This window comes from Athene cunicularia (genome assembly GCF_003259725.1).
Source record: "Athene cunicularia isolate RWA chromosome 14 unlocalized genomic scaffold, athCun1 chr14_part1, whole genome shotgun sequence".
Lineage (NCBI taxonomy): Eukaryota > Metazoa > Chordata > Aves > Strigiformes > Strigidae > Athene > Athene cunicularia.
In genome coordinates, this window is record NW_020799118.1 from 9,756,325 (window position 1) to 9,778,623 (window position 22,299).

The following is a 22,299-nucleotide window of genomic DNA, read 5'->3' on the forward strand; positions in this document are numbered from 1 at the left end:
ACAGGTAAGAGTTTGGGTCTGTGGGCAGGATGCATTTGGATAACTACCCCACTATTTATCCGCTTATCTTTGGTTAGAAATAATTGCGGTCAGTCTCAATGTCAGCCTCACACCAGCCCATAACCTCCCATTCCCAGTGGCATGGCAAGGCTGGGGCCCTGTCTCCACTCCTGTTCTCAATATTTCTCTACCTAGAGACCACTTAAACCTTTTAAGCCCACATAGCATTTCCAGGTGAGCCTCATATCCCCTGGACCACAGTTACCATCTTCAACCGACTTCAGATGGGAGAAGCAGTAGTTTTCCCCTCAAAACCTCTTCTTGAGCTAGCAGGTGTAACAAGTGCCTGTTTTCTGGCAGCAGTCAGCCTTCTCACAAAAGCAAACCTTACATCAGGTCAAACCACACATGCATTGCCACTGCAGGGCCCCACGGATTGTTTTTTAAGCACCTTGTGATCACATTCCTGCAGACCCAAGTCCTGCCTGCCCTCAAGATGGGCGAAGGTTGAACTGCCCCATGTCTCCTGGAGAGGGAAGGATTGGATGAGTTTGGACAATACTGCCACCCCCAAATCCATACAGACTAAACTTCTTGCGGTTGGAGGATCTGAGCCTAAAAAGATGAAAGCCCAGCAATAACAGCCTGCGACAGCTGTAGGAAGGGGACCCATTTCTCTCCTTCAGCAGAGGTGGTTTATCAGGTCTCTCCCTCTCAGCTGGCAGCCCACGCAGGCAGGTTTCATTCTGGGGATTTGTTGCTAATGCCCAGGTCCAGAAGAGGGGCCCTCCTCCCTCCCCTCATGGTTACACACAGCTCCAGGAAACAAAGAGCTTCACAACAAGCAGACCAGGATGGCAAGGCACAGCACACCAGCCCTTGTGTCAGCACGTCCCCCAGAAACAGCCCGTCTTTCCCTCCAGGCAAGCATGGGCCAACACAGAGCAAAGAGTGTAGTGACAGCATTTCCATTGGTGTTTTACCTGGTGAAACCACGGTTCAGCCAGTCATGTCCCCAATGCCACAGGACAACAGTGGCAGAACAAGCTCTGCCTCTCGTCTTCTCCCCCAGGCTGCTGGCTAGGTTGGGATCCCACAAGGATTGGGGACATGGGTGATGCTAAAGCAGCAAGGGAGAAAATGCACTTACCTGAGAGCTGGGGGCAGTCTGACACAAAAACAAAATTGCTGAGAAACCCCTTGGCACTTCTGCTCTCCCAGGACCTGCAGTTGGTCTGTAAGCTCTGGGCAGGGCAGTCTCTCCATGACAGGTATACCAAGCTCATGCTACCACTCACAGCAACCAGGGCAGCCCACACCCTGTAACCCGCGCCCAAACCTGCGCTGGGACTCCGAGATTTGCTCCAGCAATTCTTTATTGGACAAAAGCAAATGCAGGTACAGGGTGCCCCACCACCTGTGCAGACATGGCACACACTGTGGGCGCCAGGAACCCCCTGGGGCACTTGGTACCTCACCCAGCACACCCTTCTGGTGCCCAGGGCCGGCTGCCTGGGACAGAGAGTCCCACTGCCACCTCGTGGGTAAGGGACGCAACGCCTCTGCTCTGCCACCGGGCACAGCAGGCAGCAAACCTCCTCCGTGCAAAATCATGGGCCCTGCTACAGAACAGGACCCAGAGAAACCTCAAAGTACCTGGCTTGGAGGGAGGACGGAAGACCACAAATACCAGAGCTAGAGGCATCGTGAATCAATCTGATCTCTCTCTGCCTGTCTCCCTCCCTGATCCCCAGGTTGACTGGGAAGAGAGGATGCTGCCACACAGGACAAGTGTCTGGCTGCAGCCACTGGATGGAGAGAAGAGTAGAAACACTCACTGCCAACAGCCCAGGACCTGCCGGTACTCTTCTGGTCTCACCAAGGTAAATGGCAGCACCCCTTGAGGGCGCTGGCTGTCCAGGATGGAGCCTTAATAATTGAAAAATTGGTCCCCTGCAGAAGACTCATGGGTGAGGCAATCCCATTAACTCCCTTCTGCTCCCAGGTAGCACCACGTTGTCAAAAGAATACTTCTGTTCATTTTCAGCAGGATGGGCCACAGACAATGAAAACCCTGCTTCACTGTGCAGTCAGAGAAATAAACTACAAATCTCCCCCATAAAGGGAATGAAGCAGTGAGCAACCCCTCATGGCTGTGAGAAATGAGCCTACAGCAACTCCCAAGAGGAGGTCTGGAATCAGTGCACTACTGCTGCAACCACTCTGGGTCTAGGACACCCCACCCCACAGTTACAGAGGTGGTTTTGCTCTCTGCCTCCCCCCTGGCTGTGGGGTCTCCCGCTCCAGTCTGTACTGGTGTAGTAAGAGGGAGACCCTCAATCTCTTTTGTCCCATAGCCCTTCCCTCTCTGCATCTCTGATCTTGGCCACAGAGCCCCAGCACACGCAGGGAGGGAGGAAGGGAGGGAGAATGGCCCTTTTGTAGCTCAGCACAGCATCCTTGGTGCAGCCCTGGCTGACAGGAGTGGGGCACCATGGGGTGACACACAGTGCCATGCTCCTGCATTCAGGACGTAATGACCTGAGCAGTGGATTGGTAAACTGAGCTCTGACCTCCTGAGCTGACAACGAAGCTGAAGCCACTTCTGAGCTAGATCCAAAGAAGGAAAAAGTCTTAAAAGTCCATCTTCTGGGAAAGGTATCCTTGGGCCCTGTATCAGAGCCATCAGGGATTCACACGGTCCCTTTGGTCCACAAACCTTTGGTCTCCATGTCAGGGAGCAGAGAAGCCTCATCACAGTCCTGCATGACTCCAGGAAAGCAGCAGTGAGGAAGGACTGTATCTTAGATGGCCCTGTCTGGGCCACCAGGCAAAGGAACATCACTCCTGAGCTTTACTCTTATTTTTCTGCTTCCATATTTTGGACAAGCGGAACTTGTTCTTCTTCTTCTCTGGCTCCTGGCTCTCAAGAGATCCATCTGCAGGAGAGGGAGCAGACACAGAGCAAGTTGAGACCCACATCCCCAGTGCCACCCAGTGCTGCTCCATAAAAGTAGAAGGAGCCCTTACCCAACCTCTGGATCATGTCTGCCAACATCTGATCCTCCTCTTGCTCTCTGTAACAGAACAGGATGGCATTAGAGAACTTTGCCATGTTTCATGACAAGATGGCAGACACCAAAAACCATGCAAAGACTACTGTTATTTCCCCAGACAGAAATGATCAATGTCCACAGCACACCCTGAGAAGGGCACAGGAAAAAAAAAAAAACAACACAACATTTGGAAGAGTCCTAGACATTAGCAAGTTGCATCTGGTTCCCTTGAAAGCAAGGGCCTGTGCGGGGATTTCCAGACCCTGGCAGTCCAGCACTGCAGCAGGGAGGCGCTTCCCCCAGCTGGCCTATGAATCACCCGAGAGCACTGACTTGTGTTCACCACCGAGGAGACAAAGAAAGGTTGAGACACCAGCAGCCTGGGGTGCTGCAGAGGTGCTCATCACAATCAGGGACAAACACCTTGCTGTCTCCTTGGGCCTAGGCAAGGCCAGAGCCAAAAGCCTGGGTATTACTAGAATCCTCAAGCTGCAGTTGGTGCCCTGAGGTCAAGAGACAGAGGCTGCTCTCAGCAACAGGAGGCACAAATCCAGCTACTTGACACAGCAGTCTTCCTTTGAACTTGGGGAGGATCCAGCTCTTGGCTACAGTTGTTCTTTCACTTACTGCAGCAGATGAACACATTCCTGGCTTCATGTTCCCAGAGTCCTCCTGCAGCTTCTGTGCTTCCTCCATCCTCCCCATCTCCAGCCTCTCCCTTTCTTCCCCCTGCCTTCTACATTTTCACAGCCCTTGTCCTCAGAGCAGCATTAGCTTGAGAGAGAACTGAATGTGGCTGCAGTCCTGGTCTCAGTTTCTAACAGCTGCCAAGGAAGCAATGGCAGCAGCATTTAGGACAAGATGGTTGGTGACAGGTCACCACCTACCTCTCATGGAGCAGAAGTCTGGATTACAGCCATTTATCCACCCCTACAGCCCGGACAGTGGAAGTACAAGGGAAATTATCTCTGGTGTTGGCTCATCTCCCACCATCTGAGGACCCTCACCTGAGTCTGTCCTCATCCAAGCACTCCACAATACTATTCCGATCATTGACCGTGTTTAGGTATGACTCCAGCAGCTCCTTCTCTCGCTCTTTCTCCCTGTGTGTCTTCAGTTCCTCTGCACAAGACAAGGGAAGCCCATGTCACAGCTACAGATGAGTACCTCCCCACTGTGGCTCCTGCCTCCACCCTGCTCCAGCAAGTTCCACTCGCAGGCCCAGATTGCATTATCCTCACGCTCAGGGGCACATCTTACACCCCCCCAGAAAGCACAGGTGGGTTGGCTGTTACAGCGAGCCTGGACCGGACAGCTCGACAGCGCAGTCAGGAGACACCCCGCAGTGGAACTGCAATACCTGGCAGTGTCACTCAGATCTGAAGGACATCCTGGGTCTGACATGCAGAGTGGAGGGCTCCACATTGCCAGGGGCCAGCAGGACTCTCAGTCCAGCTGGTCCTTACCTGGCTTGTTCATGAGGTGTCGCAGCTCCGTCTCAATGTTCCACTGCTGCTCCTCCAGCTTCTGCTGTTTCATCCTGGAAGGGACCACAGAAGTGATGAGTTGCTGCCCCTCCATGCCCCAGGGCCAGACCTTTCTCATATTGTGCTAAAGCCTCATCTCTGCATTGCTGGGTATGGGTGGGTCAAGGGAATTCTTCCTTCATCATATTTGTAAGGTTTCCCTCCCCACAAACTCATCATAGACCCTAGGCGCTCATCAGTGCTCAAAGCCTGTCAGCTAATACCTCAGGAAGCTGGCAGTTCTCCCAGAGATGTCCTCAAGCCTCCCCTCATCCCACCAACTGGCATATTATTTTTTGGGCTGCCATGTTCCCTATCCTCCCCTGCTTACTGCTTACAGGTGAAATGCACAAGTGGATGGGTAAATTTCTGATTGTACTCACTTGTACATCAGCTCCGACTCCTGTCTGAGCAGCAGCTGTTTCTCATGGATCAGTTTGAACCAATCCACCATGAGAGCATCCTCAGACTCGTCTGCAAAGGAGACAAAGGGCAAGACTCCTTCAGAAGCTGCATCAGTTCAGTCTCCCTGGCTCAAACATGCAATGACTTGAGAGAGAGCCCAGGATAACTTAGATGAGCCACAGGCAACCTCAAGTGAAAACAGCTCATCGTTGGTACTCCCGGGTACAAAGGAAAGGATGCAGATCACTTCCTGCAGATTCAAGGATGCTGCTCACAGATACTCTACTACAGGGCACCCAGCTCATCTTCCATGTGGCCGGCTCAACTCTGCCATTCTGAATGAACCCGCTCAGCCCTGTGAAATCTGAACCAGCCATGACGGCTTGTCTGGCTTGGGATCCAAAAGCCAGATCAATAGCAGCCTTCCACTCTCCAAACTCCCTGATCCTCAGCCAAATGAACAGAAGACCTTGCTCAACAGTAGGTTAGGAAACAGAGAGGGTTCAAAATTCCCAGGGACTTATCTTGCTATACTTGGGCAACCTGGTGTCTCACATGTAGTATGAGCTCCTAGGAATGGAGCCAAGAATGCCCAGAGGTAGGACATGAGCCTCACACCTCCCCACCATAACAGACTTGGTCCCCGGACTTCTTTACCTCCCTCGCAGCCACGCAGCTGCTTCTCCAGATCCACTCCTTTCAGTTCCAGCTCATCCAGCTGCTTCTCAATGTCATGCACCTTCTCCTGAATTTCCTCCTCAGGGAGGTAGTCTGGGTGCAGCTAGGAAAAACGCAGGACCAAATACAGCTCAGTACCCTCCAACTGCCTGCTGAGGTCACAGCCCCAACAGAGATGGGAAATGACATAAGGAGCCCAACTGCAGAGCCAAGTCCTCGAAGGGCCAAGTCAGCAGAGATGCAGAGCTGGCTGCTCATAACAGAGCAGTGCCCATTGAAACTGTGATACATCTGCTATGAATGAAAACACCTACCCACACTTCTCAATCCACAGACATTCTCCTCCTTTGTCAGGGGATGCAATGTCTACAAGAATTTTGTTTGGCTCTGTCTTATTCCAGCTTCTACTGTCTCCCTGCATGGGAGATAACTGGCAGTCTCTCCATCTTGTCTCTGCCCCAGAGCCTTTCACCCTTCCCCTGGGAATTCAAATAAACACTCCCAGTAAGACAAACTGAGATATATCTGGGCAAGCACTGCAGCAGGATACCCAACAACCCCAGCCTGTTCCACTTACACCTGGTTTCCAGCCATACCTTAGTTGGGGACACTGCTTCAGGGCTCTGGATGCTTTTTGTAACAGAAGGTTTAACTAGAAGGGAGAAAAAAAAACAAAGAAAGAAAGAATGGCACAATAAACCTTACATAATTTTGTGGTGTGGGACAGTGCTTACACCACCAGAGAGCACAATGGGTCCCTGCCATGCAACAGAGGGCACTGACGACACGCATGCATCAGCATGCCTGACTAGAGTGAGACGTGTGTCTGCAGGAAATGGCACAGCCTGATTTACTCCTCGTGGCTGGTCACTGAGATACCCTCTGTTCACAGGGTGCTGCTTTCATCCCCAGGGCAGAGGCAGTCCCCTCCCTCAGGTGTGACTTGGGATCTTGCACCTGAGAATATTGACTTTCATGTTTGTTCATTATCTTGTTAAAACTCAGAGATATTTATTGTGGCAAAACCCAGCCCTTGTTAAGCTTCCAAAGGATAGAACAGAAACACTGGGTTACTGTCATAGGGAACACCAAGATATACTTAAAAACGCCCCTCTAGTGCTCTTGTACAAAGAAGTATCAGTAAATACTGATGAAACAAAGATGGTCTAGGGACCTTAGCATAGGTCTCAGGAAACTAAGGTTCAATTCCTTCCACAAAACACTTCCTAGGTGAGAAGTCCCTTAGGCCCCACTACACAGCATTATTTAGGCCCTGGACACCTATTAAAATCAATCCTTAAGCAATGCATATTTGTTCCACTGTGCCTCAGCTTCCTCTGCCCAACTGTGCTGCAAGGATAACTACAGAAGAGTGTGAGGTATTCAGATACCCGAGGGGCTGGGCTGGATAATTACCACAGAGAGAGAACAGAAGCATACGTGGATGATGTGATAAGGAAGGAAAACTCTAGTACCAAAAGAGCAGGGCTGTAAGAAAGGCAGCAGCAGTGCAGGCTCAGCACACACAAGGAGAAAGACAGGACAGACCGACTAGGGGAGCCTCATGAGAGTCACTGGCAATTGGTGCTGACTCAAGGAAGAGTTCAAGGACAGCTCTCCAATCGCCCAGCCCTTGCTCTATTGCATTTTCTAGGAAGAGTGCAGAAGGAGAAGATGCTGGATGTGGCAATCAGCTGTGTTGTTCCTGCATCACTCCCCTCTGTCAGGGTACTCTTCCCTCTGGATGCTGCTGGTTTGCTGCCCTGTACACTGCCCGCGACTCATATTTCTCTTAAAGGTTCCTCCACGAGGGATCTGGCCTGCAACAAGCAGTCTGCTGGCACTGCCTGAGCACCACCTCCCTCTCCCAGCTCTGCACCTTCAGGCTCCTTCTGAGTGATCTCTGCAGCACCTCCAACCCAGGCAGAAAGCTGCACCACTGATCATGAGAAGACCAAAGTCACTGGAGGGGAACAGCTAGTAAAATGACACTCCTGACCAGTTCAGGGTCTGATATCCCTTGATATCCTAAGTCCTGTCTTGACAGATGCAGGATGGGTTGGCTGCTTGCCTGCAAACTGGAAGTAGGACAGTTGGCAAGAAAACCCTGGAGTCTCCTTTCTCAACAGAAAACACTACCTACGCCAAAGAAAATGAATGATCTAGAGAAATGCTCACCATCCACAGTCCCATGCAACACACATGGGATGAAGGGCAGGAATGGTTCACAGTGTCCCTCTGAGAGCTGAGGTAAAGACCTATACAGAGGAGCAACAAGTCTGGCCTTAATCCACGGGCTGCCAAGTGACAGCAACAAGAGAACAGCCTTTCAGATGGCAGACGTGTACACATGTGAAAAATGGGGGGAGACTGCTGGGAAAGTTTCCCATAGTGGGCACTCCTCAACAGCAATCATTAAGCTTTAGAAAGATGGATATAAAGCCTCCCTTATCTTAACAGCTCACTTCCTGGGAAAGATGTAATGCTGAACCTTGTGGCTGAGTCTGAGGGAAAAGGAGATGGAAAGTTTTGGGGAAATGATGGCAATGGAGGCATGCTAAACTTTTAAAATAGACAACACAATCGGAGTTTGAATGCTTTGTAGCTGTCAGAGGTGCAGGCTAAGGACAATGCTGGAACCAGCTATCAAATACTAAACCATGAGCCATCAGGACACATCCTGCTTGCTCTGGGACAAATTTCAGAGTCAGGGATGAGCCCTGCTGTGAGGACCTTCTAGTCCAAACAGATAAGACAGAGACAGATGAGATAAGGAAAGCAAGCCGAGGAAACAGGACAGCAGCAAACATCAGGTGAGTTCCAGGAAATTTCATTTGCATTGTGGTGGGATATGTAGGAGTAAGGACAACTGGGCAAAGGAGGAGAGGTACACAGGAAAGCTGTGACTGAACACACAGGAGTAAGAAACTGGATTAAGGGTAGGGACAAACTGGTCAAAACATGTTTTAGAGTCCAAGAAGCAGCAGCCTTGGCTGCTGCTAGCATGGGGCCTGCCAGCTGGAGTCTCTGGCTGACAGTTCTCTGCATTCGTTTCACTTCCCAAAGCCACTCAACTGGAGAGGAACAGAGACATCAACTAGATCCCAATTCCTGGAATTAGGAGATGGTCCTCTTCATACATTTGAGTGTAAAGAATGACAGGGCAGCGACCTTGACAAATCCCTATTTCAACTTCTTCTTTTCCCACTGAATTCTCTGGCCTGGCTGGTTCCTGCTTAGGCCAATCTGGCTAAAAACAATTAATGACACAGATTTTTCCCCCACGACAACAGCCACAGAAAACTCAAGGACATATCTCCCATACTGACCACTCAGCCTGTTCCCTGACAGTGGAGAGGAGAGGATGTCTTTAAGCAGGCAGAAGAGATCTTACATGCGGTAGTGCTTTTCTTCAAGTGGTTGCCCTCTTCCTCCTTCTTGGTAGAGACCCCAGGGTCTTCCCAGCCTTGCTTTGAATTCTGACAGGTCCTGATAAGATCTGAGCTGGGGGTCAACCTCTTCTTCGCAAATCCACCAGATGAAGCTGGATTAAGAAGCACAGACAGGTTTTGGTCAAGAAATTTCAACCCTCATCTCATAAAGATCTCTTTGCTGCCCAGCATCTTTGGCACTCACCACCAGCCACCTTCATTTCTAGACCTAGTTCTCCTCTCTTGATGATAGCAAGTGACACAAGCCCAAAGGAAAACAGGGAGAAAACACCAATTACAAGGCCAGAGTATGAAAGAAGGGTGGAGGATTAGAATGAACAGTTGGGAACCATCACCAAGTTTTCTCACCATTAAACATTTATGCAAGAGAGTAAGTGAAATCTTGCTAGCTGTCTTGCAGAAGGACACCCTGTGAAGACCAAGTTCCTCTCCTTAAGGAAGGATGGCTCTCTAAATAAAGGCACTGCAGGGTCAAAGGAGGTGCAGAGAGCAAAAATCCCTGAAAGCAAGGCACAATCTCCACCAACATGCTCCTTACATGTGCCTTGCAGCACTAATGCCTGTCCCCTGCTTGACTAGCAAAATGAAGGCTGAGTTTATATCCTTCATACCAGAGTCCTGCTTTGCTGATGGGACAACTAATGGACTTGGCCTTGTCTCCTCATGTGCTGGGCTCCCTGTTCCCACCTGGGAGTTATCAGTAGGTTTCTTAGAGCCACCTTGGTCTCTGCAAAGAAGAAAGACAAAGGTAGGAAAGCATTGCTCTTGTAGAATGGTCCACAGGAAGAGTTCTGGACATCCTGGGGTAGATCTCCATCTGGGATGGTCACATATTTCTAATCAGAGTCCAGCAATTCGAATATTCGAAATGCAAGCCTTTGACTTTCTCACCAAATTGCTGAAAACAGAAGCTTTAAACACAGGAGCTCTTCCCTTCTATGTGCACAGAGACTGTAAGCATAGACATCTCCATTCACTTGCCATGGAGGCTGAGTGGCTCCAAGACACTCACTTGTTGGTTACGGGCTTCAGCCGAGATCTCCACTCTGCTGGGGTCTCAGACTTGTCTCCACCACCGTTCATGCTTCCTGAAGAAAGGAACAAAGCAAGATAATATCAGATCCAATAAAAAGAAACAAGTCAGATTTGAGTCTCAGGAGGATCTTAGGAGATAAGCCATGCACTGGGGTAGACACTATGATGTTATTGCAGCAAACGAGCACCAGCTCAACAAGTTTAACATAGACAGATTCATATACAGCAGGTAGTGAATAACCTTGGTGGCATTTTGCCCCTTTCAGCTCAAATTCTTTAAAACCTACGCAGCTACAGAAACACAGCCCCGCAGTGTAAATGAACAGGCATGTTCAACAGCAATATAACACAAACAGCTCAGATCTCAGAGACCAAAGGATGGGCCAAGAAGGGGGAGAGACAAAAAACCCACAAGCTCACAGCAAAATGCAGACAGATACTGTTTCTGGCCAAAAAAAAAGACAGGCTACCTGGAAGTGGTTGAGACACTGGGTACCCCCAAGCCATCATCCCTTGGCCTACTGCTCAGTCACCAGTGGAAGCTTGGTTCAAAACAGACAAGGAGGCTGGATGAGCCCCAACTGCAATCACAAAATCATCCTGAAGTTCTGGCAAGGTCTCCCACTGGGGGAAGTCGACCTGAGCCTCTGAAATCCACCATGACCCCAACATTTGAGGACAGCTAGTACAACTACATATACCTGGAGATCATCAGAGAAGAAAAAATTGTCATGCTAGAGGGAGCAATTGCATGGGGACAAATGGGAGATGTGTTGAGCACCAAAACTCAGAAAGCCCTTATGTGGTGGTACAGACAGAAAGTACAGGAGTCAATGACACATTCATTGCACTGGTCCAAGAAAAAGGCATAAAGCAGACATTGCTGTGTCCAGGCGGAGCTGTACTTGAATCACTCATCCTCACCTTTGATGCCTTTTGACTCTGGCTTGTGCGCAGAATCAACGGGTTTGCTAGCAGCCTGGCTCTTGGGCAGAGGGTCAGTAATCTTTTCCTGTTTTAGTGCTGTGTACCCTGTTTTGCTGGACTGTGCTTTTGGAGCTGGATTCTGCCACTGAGAACTGGTGGGAGAAAACTTGCCACTGCAAAAAAGAACAAGCTAGTGAGTTTTTGAAAGAACAGACCTTTTATTGGCCTCTGTTCCAAAGACCTGGATAAGCCCCTCTACATGTCTTTAAAGCCACAAAAGCAGTCAGAGAAAAGGGAATAAAGATGAAGGGACTTCTCCAAGTTATTCCAAAGATCATCTTGGGAGTAAAAAAGGGAAAGAGAAATAGTTCTTACCTGCTGGATGATGAGGATCCAGTGGAATTAAGTCCTCCTGGCTTGTTTGGAGAGGTGTTTGATCCAGTCAGAGCCTGTATAATACGGTTACGTGCCTGATCCTTCTCAGCATTCACTGGACTGACCTCAGTAGCAGTTCTGGCAGAGGCAGTTTTACCAGGGCCATGAGAAGAAGGGACTTGGTTTTTAGTGTCAGAGGTTTTATTGCTGGAGGACTCTAATGACCGGAAAAAATTTTCTCGGGCTTGCTGTGTTTTTGTTGTGGAGGTTGTCTTAAGAGGCCCTGATGGGGAACCTTCACAGTGATCTGTTTTATTTCCCAATGGGGTACCTTTGCAGTCATCTGATTTATTCACAGCTGAAAAGGAGCATGAAGTATTTACACTTTTGAAGCCAGAGCTTCCAAAAGATGAAACAGATGGCTTGGTTGAATTAGCAGGGCCTTCCTGGCTGGATTTCTTCAACACCTGCTCTGGTTTCTTGGGTTCTCCTGCTTTCTGGGACACTGTGGCAGCAGTAGGGGCTGGGGTACTCTCGGGTTTGTTCCTGGTGCTGCGGAGACCAGAGATCTGGACATTGTCTGGCTGCTGGTGGCTAGTACAGATAAACGTCCTGGGCTCAGGCCCAGTTTTGTAGCTTCCAGGAAGAAGCACATTCCAACACTGCCGGCACCTGTGGATACAAAAGTCTCAGAAAACATCCTCCAGAGCACTGAGAGGCCATTGACACACAGCTGAGAGTGCAGGCACAGTTCCACCATCAGCACAGGGAGGATGAAGGTACCACAATGGCAGTGAACAGACCCCGTGTGCACATGCCTCAGGCACCAAAACAGGAGCTGCTGAGAGCACAGCCTGGAGAAGGAAAGGTGTGGATGAAAACAGACCTGTGCAAAGAGTTTCCCCTATGCATGGGTCAAGAGCAGGCCCAGGTTGCCTCCATTCTGAAAAAAATGTCCCACACCACTGTGCCTCCAGTCCCAAAGGAACCAGGCTGCCCCTCTGAGACCCACAGGCCTGTGTCCCCACTTCGACAAGCTGTACCTGAAGCAGTTCCTGTGATAGAGCTTCCCATCGACCAAGTAGCGTTGCACCAGGTGCACATGGTTCCCGCAGATCCCACAGCTGCTGCTAGGGATATTCCCGCTCTCTGCCAGAACCCCTTTCTGTGGGAGAAGCAGTGGGTGAGCAGGCAGCACTGCAGCCTCATGTACAGCTGTGAATCTCCCAGGTAGGTGAGTGCTCAGCACGCACAGCAAGTTGGCTGGGTCAGGGAAGTGATATCCAGAAAGCCCCTGCTCCCACTAAACCCTTGTTCACATGAAGTGGAACAGCCCTTGGGAGGATAGAGTAAGGGGTATGTGTTCCCACAAAGCCAGAGGACCAGGGTGTTTTGTCTGCCTGTTGTAATCTGAAGTTCAAACATCTCTGATTTGAGTTAGCTGGGAAAGGGCCTCAGTCTTTTGAGAAAGGAGTTTCCCCTTTTCCACCACATTTTCATCCCTGCTCTGCTTCGAAACTGTTTGAAAGAACTTAATCAATGTTTTCTAGTAACAGTAATACATTCTATTAAAAATCTCCATCCCCAAGATCTAGGAACAGCATAGTCGTATCCTAAGACATCTACATCTTATTCAGCACTAGATGAAACCCTGCTGACTGATGGCTTTCCAATGCCTCCCACCTGAATTTGTGCAGCAGCCAGACCTCTGGATTAAATCCCCCATAGTGAGCAGAAGATTTAGAGACCAAGCCCTTGCCACTAGGAGCCTTGAACTAGCCCAATACTCTCATTCACTGAAGAGACTTAAGGAATAAGAACACCCCAAAACACATTTCTTACCGTGGTGACTGGGGAGGTTTCTTTTGGCTTAGCTCTGGCTGGTGGGTGGGCAGGAGGCAGTTCTGGTGGCACTGGCTTAGGAGGCTGTGAAACAGCTTTCTTCCCAAGAGGCTGCTCCTGAGGTTCAGAGGAAGGACGCTTGATTCCAGCCATGCCTCCAACTGGAAGAAAGGACAAAGGGAAGATTTTAAAGGAACATAAAACCTATTGGCTTAGGAGTAATTTACAATATAAGAAGATTCAGAGGTGCCTGATAGATAACATAGGCAAAGCATACAAGGAGACACAGGCTTCCTTTACAAGCAGTTCTGTAGTGGAGTGAGGGGCAGGAGGCAACAAGTGAATTTTACCGACATTCAGCTGAAACTGCTGACTTTTTCTTCTCAGGGAATTCCAGGGAGGGGAATGAAGAAGCAGAAAAATACAAAACAGCATCCATCAATGGTTTGAACAAGACCTTGGGTTTGTACCTGTCCTACAGTTTGGGTGGAAGTGATCACCACTGAAACAGGCACGGTTGTTAGGTATTACCACTAAGGTTCTGAAGCGTGGAGGGTTTGCTTTGTTCAAGTTGCTGTGCTACAGACTTCCTACACATCCTGAACCTTCACTGTTGTGGGTACCCACCCCACATCCCAGCTGGGACTCTCACAGAGCAAACAGGCTTGTCAATGCAGAAATGACCACTAAAAATGGGTAATTCTACAGTGACAAAGACTTGGAGGTGCCATGGTGGTGTTGATGTGGAAACCAAGACTTGCTACAAGAAGCTTGCGAATGCCCAACCCTCTTTTATTTGCAGATAAAAGTGAAACCCTCTATATTCACAAGTGGAGAAAAGAGAATCTCCAACACACTTCAAGCAAGGAATGATGCCCTGTGCCGTGGAAAGTGCAGAGAGACTTTCCTGCGAAATAAGGCTTCATGCACAGTTTTTACAGACAAGACCCCTCATCTGTCTCACGGGGATGTTATTTTTGCACCACTTCCTATTTTGAATGAGATGTCTCTGTGTTCCTTGTGGGTTATATGAGCCACAGCTTCATTTTAAGAGCAACCAATTGAATGACCACCTGTCTGAAAAAAGATTATACCCTTCTCAGTAAATACAGAGAGAGTCTGGGCAGGGAGCAGAGAGGAAGCCCAGTTCCCAGCAGTCTCCTCTCAAGAAAGTTAGCTATCCAAATAAACATGCAGGGCTCTTACTGCAGTGACCAGCCAACCCAGCAAATGGTTTAGACTCAGGCTGCCCCCTCACTTCCCACTCGTGCCATTTAACTAAATCCCAAAGCCCAGCACAAAGACCAGTGGCTTCAGCTCTACTCTTCTGTAAATGCCTGACCTCAAAATATTGGCCGCTCACCCTCTCTGGCCTTCTGTGGCCTGCTTATTTCATGGTCTTACTGGAGCCCATTCAAAGGGCATGATGATGGTATTAGGGGTCTACTCGGTGTCAGAGGGCACATTCCTGGCTGGGCTCATTTTCAGACATGCACATTCACCCCAGCAACAGGAATGCAACCAGAGAGTTTTGTGGGACACTAGAGAGTATAAAAATGCTGTGCCTGATGACGTGGTAGGCAAGATGGAGGGGGAGGGGGTAAAGACCCCAAACTGACCCAGATTCCCACCACTTGGCACAAACACAGTGGAATTGGTTTGACTTCAGTCAGAATAGTTTTAAAAAAAAGAAATAAAAATTGAAGAGGAGGGAGGGAAGAGGTTGTGGAGTAAGAGAAAAACTATGCTTAAATGTGTAAAGAGGTGAAGAAGGGGGAAGAGCTTAGACATTAAGGCAACTCTCAGAGTGAATCGTGCTTTCTTTCCAAGATGTAGGACATTTTCAATATATATCTGTCTTCTCCATCTAGATTCACCTTAACCAGTTAAGTCATTCACTTTCTAAAGTTTTGTCTGGAGGAACCTGTGAAATTGGTTTATCGTATTATTTCATTTTGTATGAGCTTAAAGCCAAATATAAACCAAGTCTACAATAATGCTCCTGTGAGCCCCGATAAACTCTCCAGTACATGAATATAATGCCTTGGCAGCTCTGTGGCCTGTTTTATGTTTGAAATAATTGCTATCACAATTATGCTAGTTAAGGGGGTCATTTTCTTCTACTTCCTTGTATCAGTACTGCTGTGTTGTACAAGCCCTACCATGGATCCTGGTACATTGGCACAGCCTCACAGACAAGCTCAGCCTTGTTAGACTCCATGTTCTCACGAGCCCTCTGGTGTGGTAAGGACTGGCGCAGGGATGGAGGTGCTTGAGAAAGGAAAGATGAGGCGGGGACCATGGAGGGGAACCTTCACTGCTCCTGTCTGGCTGAACCGTAAGAAATTTTAGACTGTATATTAAATTTTAAGGCAGTAGTTTTAAAGACAAGGCACTAGTGGTACTGTAGGACAGTGTATAAAGAGTTCAGACACTCCACTGAATTAGTTCTGGTACCATAAGGCCTCTGTGCAATCCATTTTGCTTTTCCAGGCTTGTTAGGAGGCAAGGGAGAGCATAAAATTAAGCCCCGATCCTTCCCATCCCTCCAGGATATATGATACTTACTGGGAGACCGTCCATGGAAGTAGTTATAATACTGGGAAACATAGGTAAGGATGCTCAGTCTGTCTGGTACCCTCAGAGCAACCATATCCTCTGCATCCAGCAAGGCTGGGATCCCCAGCTCCTCCTCCGCCACTCGAAATGCCTAGAGAAGGAAGGAAAAAAAAAAAAGGGGGGGGGCTTGTCCAGCCCAGACAGCAGAGCTGTTCCTCATCAGAAGTAAGAAACTCCACTGCAAACAGCCACACTAGAATAATAACTCTACTGGGGAACAGCTGCACCAGTTTAACTCCTACATCGTACAGCCGTTACAGGAACCAACAGAGTTATGGCTTCCAGCCACTGCATTGAGAAATTCAGGCAGCCAGCCAAAAATCTGGCCTGGCAAGCTGGCCGTAGCTCCCTGCACAGGAACTCACCTGGGCTTCCCCCGCTCTTCCTCGAACCTGCCTCTATCTGGATACACACAGCTGCGGAGAGCGAGGCCTGGCAGAAGGGGATGTGTCAGTCCAGGCTGGCAGACTCACTTGCAGGCTTCCAGCTCAACCTGGAGTGCTCCCCAATTAACAGTGTGCTGGTAGGTGTTTGCAGGCAGCCTTCTATCTCCGAGTGCTGTGCAAATGTTAAAGCTTCCTGCCCACTGCCTGCTCTTCCCCGTCTGAAAAAGGGGAAAGCTTGAGCTGCAGGAGGGAGCTCTCTCTCTCCCAGACTTAAAGAGGAGAAGAGAGGAATCATGCAGCCCTGATACCTAGCTCCCTTCCAGCTTAACCACCTCCATGCTGCCTAGCATGTATTTGGAGCAAATATTTCTCTTTGTGGTGCTCTCTGCTTTGAAACTGCAGGATCAAGGTCAGATAAAGAAGGCAAAAGCTATTTTCTCTTGCGTCTGAACAAAACCTTTACTAGAGGACAAAAAAACTGCAACATCCATAAAGCAACTTTGACTTTGCTCAACTCAGTGAAGGGCTTTTATTAGGGACTTTCTCCAGCTCACTTCCTTCCTGGCTTATAGGAAAAAATCCTTTCCCTCCCCCTTTGGAGCATCCCTTTAGAAATGTCAACACAGTAAAGGAAAACAGCACTTGCAGGACTGGGGGCACAAGGAAGGCTACTGCTGAAGGCACAGTGAAAGGGTTAAAGAAAGACTTGAACATATTAAAACCCTCCGCATCTGACCTCTGGCACAGACACACACAGTGTTCGTGTACAAGCCAACTATTCCTGCTTAGAAGAAACAAACAGCCATTATTTTTCAGCAAGATAATTACCATTTTTTTCCATTGGGTATCCCAGTAAAAATGTAACCAAGCTGACATTAAGCACGCCTTCAGCCAGTTACCTCCGGTGCGTCACCCCGGCTGCCAGCCCAGCCTGGCACTCGCCAGTCTTGTAACCTGGTACTTAATATATTCTTTGTAGTGTTCCCCATTGTACTGGCTGCACAACTGGTCTGACCAGTGGAGTTTTTCTGCTGGACACTCTTGGCGTGCAGTCTAGCAAGAATGAAGGCCATGTCACCTCCTGCCACACAGTGTCATGGGGGAGACCAGCGCAACAAAACAAGTGTGATGGGGTGCCTGAACCACAAAGAGGAGGATGCTTTATGCACACAATGGATTTGGCCAGAACCAGGTGAGCAATGCAGAGAGCAGCCTTAGGATGTAGTGTCCCCTGTGCCTACAGCATCCTCATATTCCTGGGATCTGCTCTTGCCTGGAGATCCAACAAGATCGCCATCTAACATGGCCCAGTTGTACTTCTCCTCTACCTGTCTGCCCAGAATGGCCTTTAAAAAAGCAACATGTTATTTCTGCATAAAGTTTTTCATCAGTGCAGCTCCAAGTGCTTTATGAAGGAGGTAAGTGCCACTGCTCTCATTCTGCATAGAGGAGGCAAAGTGATATGCTCAAGGCCATCTGCGCCAGACATGCACAGCTTTCCTTTGACGCAGACTACCACTGTATCTGCTACACCACGCCACCATCCATTACCACTGAAAGAGCTGGATCCAAGGCCTCTGAAAGTCCTTCTCCTCTTTACATATTTTTAAAATCTTTAGCAAAAAAATGCCACCAACTGAATTTTTTCTAGGGCCTGGGGCTGGGTTTTTTGGCACTTGAGTAGTGACACATTTTTCTTCAGCAGAAGACCTTATATGGCAAATTGCAGCCCAAACAAGATTGTTTTAGTTCAATAATACAGCCCCTGAAAAGAAGTTATTGAATAATGAGGCATCAAGGAGGGTCTGAACAATAGCAGAGGAATAGCGTTGGGAGAAATCAGACCCACTCATATCCCAAGGGCAGGCAGAGCAAGAAAGTGTAGGAGCTAGGATGGAGAGCAGTCCGAGGGGCAGACCAGCCCAGGAGCCCACAGGGAGATGGAGGCATCAACCCCACTCAGGGCAGAGCTAAGGCAGCAGGATACCAGCAGTGAAAGGGCAGCACTGACAAGTCATCCTACAGCAGGTGGAATAAGGGAGAGCAAAATAAAGGACATAAACTAAGAAATGGAAGGGAGAGGGGGAAAACACAGGCTGTGACAAAGGAGGGGAGCAACTCTTTTTATGAGAGGCACAAAGAAGCTTTTCATTAATAAAAGCAGTGGAGGCAGCTCATACAGCTCATTTGCCAGAGACAAGCAAAGCTGCCAGCAGAGCAGACACCATCAGCCTGGCTGGGCAAGGAACAACACCCAGGGCTTCACAACACTCTGGCCAGGATGGCTGTCCATGGCGAAGAGGCCTGGATACCTACCAAATACCAAACCTCAAGGGCAAAAACACTTGGTGTGAATCTCACCTAGACAAGAGGAACACACAGGACTGAACCCCAAAGAGTGTGAAAAACTACTCATACTGCAGCCCCAGCTTGGGCAGAGCGGGGATCCTCACAGACACCGTGAACATGGCCAGGGCTGAAGTGGTGGGAAGCTAAGGAGGGGAGGCAGGGGGTGACTTTAGCTCTCCCGAAGGCAAGGACCACCTCAGACAGCTCACTGCGTCACAGGATGTCATTCCTCCAGTCCAGACAAGAGTGAACTGCCGTGGTTCATTCACATCCCGAGCTCCTGCCAAGCAGCCGTGAAGCTGTGTGGAGCAATGCCAAGGGAAGAGAAGCATTTTACTCCGCTGCCTCTCTCCTCATGAGGGAGAGAGGGAGGAAAAAAAATCCTTCCTTGGAGCACTAAGCCCATGTTTGAATCCAGTATAGGAGGGGGTTGGGCTGTCTAGCTTCTACTTCCTTCATGGAGAGAACAAGATAAACTCAAATCCCATCCTGGAGTGAAGTGTCCAGGCAGGATGAGGTTTTAGGATGTCTCCACCTTCCAGCAGCCTTCATCTCCTACAATGGGAACAAGTAAAAGTGGGAGCAGACTCCCTATGCTACCCCTTTCACACCAGCTACCTCTCAGCTCCTGTTCCATCCCTCAGGAGAATTACGTACTCAACACGTCCATGTTTTGACCTCCAGCACCTCTGTCCGAGCTCCTGCTGCCATAGGACACACTGAACACAGGCATCACTGAGCAGCCAGCGAAGTGTGAACAGTCTGAGGGTGCTTTCAAGCAGCCAGCAAGCCTGGACATTGCTGTTCAAATCAGAAAGTTGGACACATGCAGAATAGGGCTAAGGATTTGAATATAGCACACTCAGCACGCTGCATCTGCAGGGTTTCTGTTGCTAAACCACATAAGCAAGGTGCTAGGTCACAGACTAGACCAAAAGTAAAATATTAGAAGTCACTTACCAACTTGTTGTTCTCATACACATTTTCTTTACTGAGGGAGTTGAAGTTTCTGAAATACAGAAAGAAGATAAAAATCTCAGGTTGGTGATGTAGAGCAAGCTCCTTCACTTCCAGCTTCTCAAACATCTCTGGGCCTCACTGGTTTGGGGGACAGAGCACCTCCTCCCACGCTGCCTTCTCAGAGACGCTCTGGAGGGAGAAGTGTGGCAGATCCCGTCTGAGACAGTCATAGAATCACAGAATCATTCAGGTTGGAAAAGACCCTTAGGATCATCGAATCCAACCATCAGCCCAACTCTACAAAGCTCTCCCCTACACCATATCCCCAACCTCTCATCCAAACGACCCTTAAACACATCCAGGGATGGTGCCTTCACCACCTCCCTGGGCAGCCTATTCCACTGTCTGCCCACTCTTTCTGTGAAAAATTTTTACCTAATGTCCAGTCTGAACCTCCCCTGTTGCAGTTAAATAGACCTGCTATACCTCTCAGGACAGAGACTGAGCAGGCACAACCATCTGCTCACAGGCAGCACAACACATTTTTGGCACATCGACCCTTGCAGGTCTCACTCCCGCAGCCTCCTGCAGACAGGACATGCTGATATCACGTCCAAATATCCCATGCAGATTCAGGGGTTTTGCTCAGACAGCCAGGAGCAACCTCTAACTCATGGGGTGCTTTTTTTTCCACCAAAAAAAGCCTTGCTCCTCTCCTACCTCAAAGATACGCCAATGCCTGCCAGCCATATCTGCAACACTCTCTCCCTGGAAGTACTCTCCAAAGAGTCACATCCATGCTTTTCTTCCATCTTGCAAGTTGTCTCCACGCAGACAGCCCTCAGCTCCAAGGAGGTGTGGATCCCTCAGATGCTGAATGTATCGCATGCTTCTCCGACATATCCATATCCTCTGATCTCAGAAGCTGCTGCTTCCACCAGCACACAAGTTCTGGTTTCAAATCCTCTTACCTCCTCTGACAGAGCTCCAGAAAACCAGCACCAGAAATCTGCCTGGGAAATACCTCTGCCTACGACATAATATTGTGGCTGATAACACTGAAGTTGCCTGTAGAAATCTTATTCTCCTTTCCCTAGGGCTGTCACTTTTGATTTGTAATCATAACCAATAACTGAAAAAGAACAGACAAATACTGTTTGCAGTTACAAGCCAAAGTCAACAATCCTTCTTTCCTGCTGTCCCTGGACATCACCTCCCTTTTCACCTCTCCCCAGATTTGCTATTCCCCTCTCTGGTCCAACCCAGATACCACCTCTCTCTGCACTGTGCTGGGAACTCAGAGACTGGGACCTGGCAGGACAGGCAAGAAAGCATGGGGGAGAGTGAGTTTGTGCTATTGGAAGTACAGCTGCAACACAGCGTGCCTTCTCACCCACAGCACAGTGTGTCCCTCGCTTAGGAAACAGCCACCATCAGCTTTGTTTTAAACTGACTGTCACTTGCTAAACTGGGAATACAAAACTGACTGTTGGCTGGCAGCCCTGCCCTCTACACTGCTTCCTTCTGCCCAGGCAAGCGAGCAGGGTCAATTCCTTTCTGATAACCCAGTTTCGCTTTACAATCCTTGTACCTGCTGGCACAGAGCTAAGTGAAAGGCTGGTATCAGAGATTAAATTCTCACTAATAAACAGAAAAGGCTACAGCACCAACTTTGCATTTTTGTATGTAGCACCTTTACAACCAATGTGGAACTACCCTTGTTAGCCAGTCCCTCACCCCTGAGAAGAGCCAGGATAACCATGTGAAAGCCAGGGCAAAGCTGGCTCGCAGTGACCTATTCATGAGACAAACACATGATATGTATCGCTGCAGGGGAACTTTTTCCATGACTTGCAACAGCAAGGAGCAAGCCGGGTCCTTTATCTTAGTACAGAAAGTGGAGCATTACATTGCAAATAAGAGAGGTGCCTTCAAACAGGTTTGCCCATCATGCCACTGCCTATGCCTCCTCCCTGCATCCCACATCTGGTATTGCTATGTGGGATAAGGAGAGAACAAACAACAGATATGACCAAAGGTCAGACTCCCCCAGGAAGCATGTAAAGACAAGGCACATCCCACCTCTAAATCATATACTTCTTCCTGTGCAAAATCAAAAGGAGTTGCAGAGGTTTTTCTTCAAACAGTGTTTCTGCCCAGAGATTTCCCTTCCCTGAGACAATGGATTCAAAAGAGCAACAAAAATAATCACAAGCCAAAAAGTTTCAGTGAAACAATAGCTACAATCATCCTGTTTTGCGTCAGGCAAGAAAATCAGCTTTTTTAAGAGCCAGCTGAAGAAGGTGATTGCAGCTCTCTGCCTCACTCCTGGTTCTGCTCCCAGATAAAGTCTCTGTAGCAGGGACATCCTGAAAGCTGGATAACACCTGCAAGAGCAAAGGGGAGCTCCAGCTTCCTTGGTCATGCTGACATATGAGACATAACATACTGAAGTTACCTATTTATTATTGGTCAGTGTCTTTTGCTCCCATGCTGGATGCTGTTTGCTAGGGTAGTGTGTGTGCAGCTTCACACCACATGGTATGTAAGAGACACTAAAAACCTGAATGTCTGATGGTGAATGTCTAAAATCCCCTTCTGTTCCCCAAAAGTAGAGTGCAAACAACCAGGTTACTTGGGCATTTCAAGAGCCTCTCAGCATCACTCCTTCCCCAGCTAGTCATGTGAA

General features: G+C 48.9%; 1 protein-coding gene across 2 annotated transcripts; it reads right to left on the reverse strand.

The window, feature by feature from the left end:
* Positions 1–1,341: 1,341 nt before the first annotated feature.
* MICALL2 (MICAL like 2) lies at positions 1,342–21,945 on the reverse strand. Of its 2 annotated transcripts, XM_026859106.1 has the most exons (17): positions 21,855–21,945; positions 19,611–19,659; positions 15,865–16,006; positions 13,297–13,457; positions 12,498–12,619; positions 11,455–12,126; positions 11,077–11,252; positions 10,130–10,205; positions 9,729–9,844; positions 9,060–9,209; positions 6,262–6,317; positions 5,645–5,768; positions 4,966–5,056; positions 4,523–4,596; positions 4,064–4,178; positions 3,031–3,077; positions 1,343–2,939 (listed from the first exon to the last, which is right to left on the reverse strand). In XM_026859106.1, exons 3-17 carry the CDS (start codon positions 15,947–15,949, stop codon positions 2,842–2,844), a joined length of 2,163 nt encoding a protein of 720 aa, XP_026714907.1. In that variant the 5' UTR covers positions 15,950–16,006; positions 19,611–19,659; positions 21,855–21,945; the 3' UTR covers positions 1,343–2,841. The 2 variants fall into 2 exon arrangements, with proteins under 2 accessions (XP_026714906.1, XP_026714907.1); XM_026859105.1 differs by lacking the exon at positions 21,855–21,945 and having other exon boundaries at positions 1,342–2,939; positions 19,611–19,828.
* Between the last annotated feature and the right edge of the window lie 354 nt (positions 21,946–22,299).